This window comes from Amblyomma mixtum, chromosome 2 (genome assembly GCF_055824585.1).
Source record: "Amblyomma mixtum isolate Tamu chromosome 2, ASM5582458v1, whole genome shotgun sequence".
In the NCBI taxonomy this organism is placed as follows: Eukaryota; Metazoa; Arthropoda; class Arachnida; order Ixodida; family Ixodidae; genus Amblyomma; species Amblyomma mixtum.
The window spans coordinates 115219695-115231651 of record NC_143013.1 but is presented as its reverse complement, the minus strand read 5'-3'; the positions used below and the strand labels follow the sequence as shown (position 1 = coordinate 115231651).

Sequence of the window (11957 nt, the reverse complement as noted above, 5' to 3'; positions counted from 1 at the left end):
TGCCAGCACCCCAAAGCTAACTGTTTTGACAACATTCGTTTTATTTATGCATTATTTGTATCTCATTTGGTATAGCTTTCATTGAGGACATTTGCTGACGATAATCCGTTTTTCAGAGTAGTAAGTGCCATTTATGATTCACCACTTTTACAAGCCGATGTAGACGCTAAAGCAGACTGTTTCCCCCATTGAGACATGTTAATATATAAAAATAAAACTGTTTACGTTACTTTTATAAGGAACCGTGCTAGCCGTCAGGCTGCTTGCTGTCAGGATAGGGATTCTTGCGAGCGAATTTCGATCATTTATAATGTAACTTCAGAACCCAGCGCTATTTCACTCATGTGTGGTCACTAGTTTAATATGAAAGTATTTGTAGAAACCCACATATACCAAAGCTTCTAGGCAAATTAGCAATAGTTTATAATGGGGCAGTGCTATCTTTTCAAGAAAATTATAGCCGCAATCTTAGCATGACAGAAACCAAACGTAAACATAAGTGCCAAGAGCTAAACGGCCACCTAAGAAATGTGAGATTGAAATGTTTCAGCAATATTTATTACGCTAGAGTAGGCATGAAACTATGTCAAAGTGGCTGTATCACAGCTTGAAGTTCGGGGAAATTTCTTGTACAGGTGAAGCTTTCGGTTATTATTTTTCTGCTGGAACTGTCCGAGGTTAGAACAGTTTGCGATCTGGTACCATGCAGATCTCATCTATAGAAGATTGCGTCCCTCTTTGCAATTGATTTGTAGTGGTCATAATTAACACCAGTACCCCAATGTTGTAATGCCCTAGAGGATGATGCAGGGAGCGAATAAACAATAAACCAAATAATATCTCTAAATTTATGCATGCACAAGGCAAGTAGTCTGATCTGACAAAAAAAGGAAGTGATCGATTCATAGCCGGCGGAAAAATGCTTCTTAAATACACAAAACTGTTAATTGAAGTAGAGAAATTACCGTTAAATGTTTCGTCATACCATCACACATTTTAAATGCCCCTGGCGCATAGTGTTCAATGTCGGTTCCTTGATGAGTCTTACGAAGCCTTTCATCGCGTATGCGTTCATCAACCTTCCATTCTTTTTTCTACTAAACCGAGAATATAAGCCGATTTATTCCGTGTGCTGTTCATACGGTTTAGCGCTACATTACAAAATACACTTGCAGTGAAGAACTAGTTCTCTAAAAAAAGTCGCCTTTTCTTGGATAGGCACAGAACCGAGGCATTGCTGAATCTGCTGTGCATCCTGCAATGGCAAAGAAGAAATGTGACTTTCGTAAATTACAAATGTCAGGGTGCAGAATAAGCAAAAACGCCAATGGCTGTCCAACGCAGCGAAGAGCGCCAGTGCGCGAAGAGTCGGATATTTATAGTGGCGGTATTTTACAATCCGCCCGCTTTAGTTTGTAAAAAAAAAACAGGTTTCTCAGGGATTTGCTTACAAAAGGCTTGCTTGTAGCTTCAACACAGGTACGCAACAAAAGCCTGCTCCAAGTCTCGCTCCTTTGAAGAGAGGATTCATGAGGTTGACACCATTGTAAAATATTGTAATGCATTTTTTTCTTGGAGGGGGGGGTTAAGTTCATTAGTGATCCCGATACTGAGAACAAAATAAAAGAAAAAACTTTAGGGCTGATTTTTTACATTTCCAGCTTTCAAACGATGCGCCTACACTGTCATAACATTACTGAGTTAAATAAGCTGTCATTCAGTGGCCAATAGCTCTTGAAAACGCACAGCAATGATGTCGATAAGATTCTTGTGTCAAACCTAGCCTTTGTTTCCACTGTCAGTCCGGTCGGATTCTGTGAGTCTCAGCAGTCTGTGCTGAGCCACCGCTTTGGCATTGGTGAGTTGCTCCGAAGGAGCTGGGTACTGGTGACCGGGAGTGAACTGGTGTATTCGGATAGCAGTTGGCAACGCAGAAATGCATAAAAGTGGCTAAATCTTTTGGAAGTGAGATTGAATTTTGTGGCTCCTTCATTATGGATTAGTAGTGTGGTTGATTATCGCTAGCATCGCTTCAGTGGTCATCGACTCTTGAGGCAAGAAGCTCTCCATGCCTGGAATTCAATTTATTAAAGACTCCTATTTTTTAGAAGGCTAGAAAATAACTTGTTTACACAATTTCGTGATCATTGAAGTTGCATGTAATTATGAGGGCCTTACCTTGCTTAGGTGGCAGGCAAATGGGCCGCACAGTTGGCGTGTACGAGATCTCGTCTTTCAGTTTCAGGAGAGCGATATCATCGTAGAGTGGTACAACGGAATAGTTCTCATGCCGGATAATTCTTTCGACGACAAACTCTTTATGGTCCGCAGAGTTTCTGCTGGTAAATCCTGGTGGGATAGAAAAAAAAGGAAAAGCGCATTGTTATGCTTAAAATTTTCAAAACACTGTATGCATATTTGGTGGCTATAATATTCCAATAATACAGAGTTTATATGGCAGCCGCGGTGGAATACCAGTTTTTCAGCATCATCACTCTATTTTTCATCAGTAAACATTCGATCCGACACCAAAACTTGCTGTAGTACTGCCAGGAACGATACATTGAAGTAGAATAACAGCTGAGCTGGTCGGTAACTGTTAATTGTGGAGACAGCGCTCATCTTTGTGTCTTCTTAGTCCTTTGCCTTGAGTCGCGCTGTTCCAGCAACCATAAGAATGCCATATTTTATGTATCCTTGTAAGATCGGCCAAAGCTTACATTTCTCTTTAGGAACTTATGCCATGGATGAATAAAAACTCATTCTTTATTTCAGTCTTGTGATAGAACACTTTACGAACACTAGCGCGGCTTCCTAAGAAAAAGCCTCATTGCTTTTACACCGAATTCGTGAAACACTTTTAGTATCATTGATACCAGTTACACTTTAAATTTTAAACGGTCCATATTTCATTTTATTAGTTCTATGTTTTTCTTCAACATCGCTAATGTGCATTGAAAAATTATGACGAAGCACAAAACACTGAAATACGCGATCGATGCTATCACGTGCAGTTCAATTATCTTGAAATCCTTTTTTTTTGTGCCCTGCCTTGGCATGCCCTGTCTAAAGAAGGGTCCAACATTGGCGTCGTAAATAAGCGGTGTTGTGCTTGTTGTCATGTCCAACATTATTCGTCAAAAATTTTGAATATTGAAATCCTTTAAGGTACTTGTGTAGAAAGAGTGAAAACAATGCTTTTTCTTCCGATATGTGCGAAATCTTTTTTTTGTAGTGTTTCCATTGTTCGCATCGAGCAGTTAATACTGGCTTAGAAAACCAATGCGGAACGCTTCTGCCGATACACAAAAAGGTTAATAGCAAAGAAATTCAAACCTGCCAATAGTACATCTGCGGATTTATTGATTGGAATAGCGAGATCTTAGAATATATTAGCACGCTTCGTCTTCATGCTGTGCACCTCGAGCGTGCGGGATTTGTGACGTGAAGAAGCTGAAGTGACGGTGGAGCGGATCCGCTCCGGCCAGTCCCCCGCCGTGGGTATGTGCTATTAAGCCTGAGGATATCATCATCATCATTCGCTCCCATTTTTTCAGTTGACCTACTGACCGCCCTTCGTCCACTACTGACCGCCCTTCGTCCACTATCAACGTCCTGCCGTTCTCTTGCCTTACACACCTGAACCACGCGTGGCATCTGCGCCACGCGTGCGCTAGAATCCAGCGTTTTTTTTTGTTTTATGACCTGGCACAGGCTAGGCATTCCTACAGCCATGCCTTACGAGCACCTGGGCAACGCAACTGCTGTTTTAGTGCCTGCCTCGTTCTCAATCTCTTTTTGTTTTATTTAGGTAGGTGTTTTCTTGCTCTGAGTCCTTGTCGAATGGACAACCGATTTCGATCGACTCACGGTACACGAAGACAAGCTTTTCGATGAGATTTTGGGTCCCACCGAACAAAGTTAATTCCAATGCCAGTGGGCAGTGAAGCAGACGCCCTGGGCCACCGGAAAGAATGCCTGGTCTTGTCTGTAAACAAATTTATGCATTATCTCCTCTTTTGCAGTTTTAACTGATATTTGATTGTCTTGAGGGACATGACAACTATAGCAGGGCATCGGCGTTTCTGAATGCACTGTAAAGACTTGTTCATGTTTTTTTTAGCGTCTCCGCTATCATTGTTTCCCTTTTGAATGTTCAGACTGCGATCAAACAAGTGGAGTGTTTTCGAGTCAGCAATAAATCCAAATAATTTCCTCTCAATAACGTGAGTCACAAAAATGCTTGAACTTTGCACGAAATGAGATGACTAAGAATTTTCATAACTAAATACGGAAGATAACATATATTGCTTGGTTTATAAAGCTTAACCGTTTTCATTATTATGGCTGGTAGAATTGACGTCCTCCAATTAACCAATCCTCGTTTCGAAATATGTTTCTCTTCTTGGAAGTTGCCGATAACGTTATCGATATGTTGAAAATTACAGAGAATGTTTAGCACTTTCAAATCAGTGCGAAACCACGGATTGGTGGTACGCAGACGATGGTGATGAGTGGGCAGCTGTGGCGATAGCCTGTGTATGATGTGCAGTGTACAAAGACATGGGAGTGTGTGTCCGTATCGCAGAATAGTATGGGCATACGTAAAGCATTTGGTAAGTCAGTGGGATCGATTTCATTGCAAGAAAGAAAAACTTGCCGATTGTCTAGTGGTCGCGCGCAGCGGCCTTTGAAGCTGATGTGTTCTCGACGTGGTTTTTTACACTCCCAGAAGTGGATACTGATGTGAATTATTTTTCGCCCTTTTTTTTTCTAAGCGGATATATATTGTGAATAACAGATTTTTCTAGGCTCTGAACCTCCGGACTAGTGTTTCACACAGAGAGTAGTGCACATGTGGTGTGGACGAAAGCGAAACATCTACCTCGATGATGTATTTGAATATTTAAACTTTAAGGGGCACTTGGTAAAGAAATTCTCCATTAACTCTTATCCCCAACTGTTCCCATTCCAGTCCCCGGAATACCTCCTGTAAGCAGGCAGTGAAGAGCATTGGCGAGATCGTGTCTCCCTGCCTGACACCTTTCCGTATTGGAATTTTATTGCTGACTTTATGGAGAACTACAGTAGCTGTGCAATCGTTATAAATATCTTCCAATATTTTCACATAACACTCTTCCGCACCCTGATTACGCAATGCCTGCATGACAGCTGAGGTTTCCACTGAGTCAAATGCTTTCTCGTAATCAATGAAGGCTATATATAGGGGTTGGTTATATTCTGCGCATTTCTCTATCATCTGATTGATAGTGTGAATGTGGTCTATTGTCGAGTATCCTTTACGAAAGCCTGCCTGATCGTTTGGTTGACTAAAGTCCAAGGTTCTTCTGACTCTATTAGCAATTACCTTAGTAAATACCTTGTTGGCAACGGACAATAAGCTGAATGGTCTGTAATTCTTCAAGTCCTTGACGTCTCCTTATGAATTCTTATGAATTAAGATAATGTTAGCGTTCTTCCAAGCTTCTGGTACTCTCGGGTCACAAGGCATTGCGTATACAGGGTGGCTAGTTTTTGTAGCACAATCTCTCCTCCGTCCATCAACAAATCTGCTGTTACCTGATCCTCACCAGCTGATTTCCCTCTTTGCATTGCTCCTAAGGCTTTCTTTACTTCCTCCTTCGTTACTGGCGGGATGTCCCATTGCTGTGCTCGACTGCCTCCCTCAGTAACTTGATGATTACATTCGCTACTGTATAGATTTGTGTAGAACTCTTCGGCTAATTCAACTATATTATCCATATTGCTGATGACATTGCCTGTTTTTCTTTTAGCGCATACATCTGGTTTTTACCTATGCCCAGTTTTCTCCTCTCTGATTTTAGGCTACCTCCGTTCCTCCGTTCCGTTAAGGGTAATGGAGTGGATTCCAAGAGAAAGCAAACGTAGCAGGGGACGGCAGAAAGTTAGGTGGGCGGATGAGATTAAGAAGTTTGCGGGAATACAGTGGCGGCAACTGACAAAGGACAGGGTTAATTGGAGAGACATGGGAGAGGCCTTTGCCCTGCAGTGGGTGTAGCCAGGCTGATGATGATGATGATGCTGGTAACGAAATGTCGCGCTTGTTTCACTATCCTCACCTTACACGAATGCGTTGCGTTGGGATGTCGGAAAAGTTTTACTCGTTCGTAAACAGTCGTCATAAGTTCGTCTGCTATGACCAGTAAATCCGAGAAAATGAAATTTGAGTTCGAGATTACTGTAGGTCTGGTAACGTCTGCGGCTTGTAATAGTATTCCTCAATGACAACTTGAATTTATACAAGGCAAGGAAAAGTACCACGACTGTTTGCCGTCGTAGCGATTTTCAGGACCAGAGAGGCCCGTGTATTGTGCGATGTCCGCGCACGTTAAAGAACCCCAGGTGGTCGAAATTTCCGAAGCCCTTCGCTACGGCGTTTCTCATAGCCTGACTCGCTTTGGGACGTTAAAAAATTTGTAAATAAATTAGTTTTTATGAAAAGAAAATGGCGCAGTATCTGTCTCACATATATCGGCGGACACCTAAACCGCGCTGTGAGGGAAGGGAGGAAGCTAGGACTGAAAGACGAAAGAGAGAAAGAGATGCCGTAGCGGAGGTCTCCGGCATAATTTCGACCACCTGGGGATCTTTAACGAGCACTGACATCGCACAGCACACGGGCGCCTCTTGCGTTTCGCCTCCATCGAGACGCGGCCGCCGCAGTCGGGAAGCCCCATAAACCAAACCAAACCAGTTATTGGTACACTTCTTCACTTTCTACATTCATTAACAATGCGCAGGACCACGGACTGAGGATATTCAATAAAAGCTCACCTGCTCGCAGCCGCAAGTCAGCAGGGTTGTAGAATTCCAGCTTCGCCTTGAGGTGTTTATGCGTGCAGGTAGCCGCGGTCAAGACCCACTTCTTATGAATTATGGTGCCAGTGCACATGGCCTGAAATGACAGAGAAAATAAAATGAATTGCGCCGCTGGGCTTGTAGCGTTCTTCACGCTTGAGAACATATTTCTTTACGTGTTCATAAGAAAGCCACAAATTAAAAGCGGCCCTTTTATTTTTGAAATTCAAAAATAAAAGCTTTGATTGAATGACATTGCCAGCTGCAGCATCCCATCGTTTACGGAATGATCGCTCGCTGGAGAAGCGGCACTGGCAACACGCTACCGTAATTCCCCGTGGTGGTGAGTGCACGTAATACCCAAGCAAAGACTTTTGTGTCAAAACTTCCATAACGACAGATTTGTGCCCGCATAGAGAACATAATTTGGTTGAAGCTATACCCGTGGTAAATTCTCCACCGATCTCGGGCAATCTCGAACTTCGCGGATAATGCCGAACTTTGCCATCACTCCACCCGATGGCAGGAAATGCGCTTCGTGTTTTAAACGAAGTAATCAAGTCGAATGGCACGTAATGTAAACAAAGAAACACAAAACAACAATGCAATAGTGTGATAGCCAGACCTACAGAGAGAATGCGTACCAGCCACAAGGAAAATACAAAGTCTCATGTATGAAAATGTTGATAAAGAAAATAAAACAAATATTTTGAAAGGAACTAGGACGAAATTTTTGAAAATGAGAGCATAAATGTAAAAGCAAGGCCTACAAGCTCTATAACAGCCGAAAACACAGCGAACCAAAGTCAGAATATAAACAATATAAACCCAACACAAAAAGTTGTGAACAGAAAATTAAACCTTGGGAGTACTTGATGATGAAAAAAGTGCAAAGCATCACGCAGACAAGCTCTAACTCGCACATGATGTTTATTGCTAAATGAATGGAATTTGCATATGGTACATTGAAAAACATAAAAAAGCAGGTTCCCCTCGAAAACCGTGGTCGAAGGATGAAAAGCAATGCCAGCAGCAAGTGTTACTTATTGCTCGGGATAGAAGGAAATTAGCATAAAGGAACGCATATAAATAGTAGTGCGAGGCGCAGACTAAGAACACAAGTTCACAACCTGCCATGGCAATTGAGGGCTGGCTGATACATTGATTCGAACTGTTCCGTATGTGGAAAGTTGGCATAATTTCGCCGACCCGTTGATTGTGGTGTCTAAAAAGTATGGTTCTAAAGCAAATACAGAGCGCATTTTCTCGTTTTCCTTTCTTTTCTTCCTCTTTTTCTTTTCGTGTCTGGCAATGCTCAGCAAGAGTACCATGCTGGTCTTTGAACGAATTTCGGTGTTCAACCAGCCTCACGGTGTTTAGCCAGCCCCGTTTTCCCTATTTACAACGCTCCGCAAGACAGCGACAGTTGGCAGCCTACCTACACTGCAGGGAACAAGCGCAGCTGTAAAAAAATAGGAAGAAAGGAAATGAAACTGAAAAAAATGTGGTAGTGTTTTAACGTAGTTCAGCCAATTAGACAAACGAATTTTTTTAAAGCGATGAGAGAGAGAGAGAGACTCTTTAATGAAATACAGAGAATTTAGCCGGCGATCTTGATTGCCTGAGGGCATAAAACAGTATAGAATGATAGATGAGGGTGCCTAAATAAAAGAGAAAAGGTTCGCTCATGTAATGAAATTGAGGAGTGACCGATGATGAGGTCCTTGTGTCCAAGCGGTGTATGAAGCACTGTTGCTGGGCGAAAGACGTGCGAATCGATGAGTTTAGTCTGCTTCGCCCATGGTTTTGGTGTGCTGGGTCGTCACCACGTCTGGCGGCAATATTGGTTCGATAATAGCGAAGGGTGGTTTATTGGAACGTGGGAAGCGCCGAAGCCGAAGACTCTTGTACAAGTAATCGATGAAGTTGCGGGGCGAGACGCAGGATCACAAGGAGCTCTTCTGCAGCGCGAGCGTCAGACGGCCGCCTCAAGAACTTCGTTGTCGTTGGCATCGGTGAATGATCATCAGGTTCATTCCACTAGTACTAGTTAGTGAAGACGACGATGTGCAATGCACAATGCGACAGTCTGTTGCGGTCTGCGACGGGGTCTGATGGGCTGCGGCGATAGCAAATTGCTGTCGTGCAAGAGACAGCGAGGCTGATCAGTTCGTGCCGCCATGGGTGCGATTATCAGTCGCGGCAGTGCATATTTATTTTTTATTGATGATATCGTAATGCTTACCCTCATGGCAAAGCTTCACACAAACTCGGTGAGGCGTTTTGGCCTCGTAAAGCAGTTCTTTCTCACTAATGTTATGCACATATATTAACTAGAACGACCAACCGCCGTTTTTAGACGACACCGCGAGCAGCTGATCCGTCAAAATATGGAAGCATTCCACCTACGTAGCTGTCCCAACCAGTGTTTCGGTCAGCCCTAGTTTCCATGGCAGATCGTAAATTCGGGCTGTTAGTCTCCGTCTTGCAGTATTATGGATAAGTTTCTTTATGTTAATTACCTACATTGGCGGTCGATTAGTAATACGTACTGCTTGCATTGCTTTCAAACTTCCACTTTCGACTACCGCTTCCAGGGGGGGGGGGGGGGGGGGGGGGGGGGGGGGCTTGTTGTTTTATGTTTTAGAGCGCATCTTATAAGCTCCCGTTCGTGGACTCAGCCACGTAACCTCCGTCGGTGTAGGTGAGCCAAGGGATTCGTAAATAAATAAATAAAAATGAACATCGCAGGGACCGGGAATCCAACCCGCGGCGCCGCGAACAAATCAGCGCTGCTGGCCACTGAACGAGAGCACTACTCTATCGCCGCATGCGATCACGCGTCGTGTTGGACTGCAAAACACTTGCGCTGTGCATTGCACATCGTCATCGTCTTCAAGTAATGCTGCTGTCGGACTATTACACATATTCTCGCACGCTGTGCATTGCCCACTGCCGTCTTCATCAACTAATACAACGATAGAACCAATATCGTCGCTAAATGTGCGACGACCAAGCAAATAAAAAGAATACACCTGCAGAGAATGACAGCGCTAATCTAGTTCAGCATTCTATTCCTAGTGCAGTTCTCGGGATAGAGAGAGTAAATTAATTCCTTAAGAGGATGATGAAAACGAGCGGTGCACACCAACACTCATGTTCGCGTTCAGTTTATTTAGCCTTCGTATGGTCGCAGTGAATTCTGAATATGAAGGCACTCCAACTCACTGAGTTTGGCATCCTCCTACTAGAGATGTGTTTGGGAGAAATCCTTCAAGGTGGACTAGATTTGTAATGAAAGAGTAATTACTCACTAGCATCCATCCAAGCGCTAAGTATGATCGTTTAACAGTACCTTTTGCGGGGCTAGTTGGTGTGACATTGTGTTCAGGAAAGTAAAAACAGCGCTAAATTCTACACAAAACCACACAGAAAGACACAGAAAGACGGAAACGACGGGCGCTGCCCGTCCTTGGTATTTGCTTGGTACAGCGCCCGTCCTGTCCGTCTATCTGTGTGGTTTGTGTAGAATTTAGCGCTGTTTTTACTTTCCTGAACACAACAGTACGACCACAGAAAGGCTATGCATCTTTGAGTGAAACTCCGTCGTTGAAGAAAAACGAGCCTTGGTCCAGGGCCGTCGATCTAACAACGCAGCTAACCACGGTGGTTAGCATGTGGCAGGGTGGGGCGAAAGTTATCAAAAACTCCAGGTGGAAACGCTGTTAGGCAATGCTTTGGATATAATAAGCTGCTACCACAGCGACTGTACAGACCGCCTTGCCCCTGCCGGCGGGCTCCACATTCTCATTGCAGAAAGCGGACCCTCTGCTGTAGCAGCATAATCCTTATTACTGTGCTTTCGGATTCGCATAGGCGCAAGCCCTTTCTCTGTTATATTTCAAAACTGCAGCAACAGAGCAATGTTGCCTTTTAGTGCATAGCTCACGCTAGCTACAGTAATTGGGCAGATGAGATCAGAGAGCAGATTACAAACTACCGACCTACTTCTCTAACTTCAATATCATGTAATTTCTTCAACATATATTACACATAGCCTGAATTTCTCGACAGGTTGAATATTCTATCCAGCGCCCAACACGACTTCAGAAAAGGTTTCTCCACATCCACACATTTGCCATTGCTGTACTTTACTTCGCAGCTCAAATAGTTTCAGGTAAACGAGTCTGTGCACTCTTTACGGACTTTGCAAAAGCTTTTATGAAGTTTTACATAAAGAACTTACTCTTTAAATTAAGTTTAATATTAAGAAACGCCCAGCTGAATTGGGTTTCTGCCTGTCTTTCGAATAGACGACAGTATGTTACTTTTAAATGTCATAGCTTCTTTAAAGATTCAGTCGATTCTCGCGTGCCCCAGGGCTATGTTATCCGACCCCTTTTATTCTTCAGTTTCAATGATTACTTTGAAAATAACATTTATAATATTGCCACGCGCCTAACGCGCCGCGCGGCCTCCGCGCTGAATCGAAGACGACGACGAAGCGGCGGTGGACTCTCGCGGCGCGCTTGTTCGGTTTGGTGTCGTGGAAGCTGGCTCTATAATTAAAAGAAGGCTCCCGCTCCCAGTCTTGGGTTCTTGCCGACGCCTACCTTCGCGGCTCCTCTGGTCGTGACACTGGTGGAGGTGCGACCGATGCTCCCTACTCCTGAGGACGACTCGACGCGCCCGCCTCTTGTGTCCACCCCCGTCCATCGTGCCAGCCGGAGGATCCGAGGCCTGTCCCCCGAGGCCCTCCCTGTTGTCAGCGCGCCTTCAACTACCATTCCACTCATGGCGACGCCACTGCCCGCCCTGCCTACAACCGTCCCTGCAGCCAGCCCCACCTATCTCACCCTTCAGACTCCACGCACGCCTAAGCCGTTTCACGGTGACCTGTTTGAAGATGCCGAAGACTGGTTGGCTCAGTACGAACGGGTCGCGACCTTTAACTGCTGGGACGACGCTACAAAGCTGCGTAACGTGTACTTCAGCCTTGAAGACTCCGCACGAACGTGGTTCGAAAACCATGAGACTACTTTCTGTACGTGGCCGGACTTTCGACGTCAGCTCGTGAGTACGTACGCCAACAGCGACCGCCGGGAGAGCGCAGAGCG

At 44.3% G+C, this 11957-nt stretch overlaps 1 protein-coding gene across 4 annotated transcripts in view; it reads right to left on the bottom strand.

Annotated features, from left to right (window-relative positions):
* LOC149360648 (tryptase-like) overlaps positions 1-11957 on the bottom strand; it is a 58231-nt gene that overhangs the window by 9534 nt on the left and 36740 nt on the right. For all 4 annotated transcript variants that reach the window (XR_016288339.1, XM_089569354.1, XM_089569352.1 and 1 more), the window contains exons 5-6: positions 6817-6937; positions 2179-2349 (exon numbers count right to left, since the gene is read on the bottom strand). Coding sequence is in view for 3 of the 4 variants with exons in the window: in XM_089569354.1 (XP_089425480.1) it covers positions 2179-2349; positions 6817-6937 (292 nt within the window). In the remaining variant the exon portion in view is untranslated. The remainder of the gene's footprint in view (positions 1-2178; positions 2350-6816; positions 6938-11957) is intronic.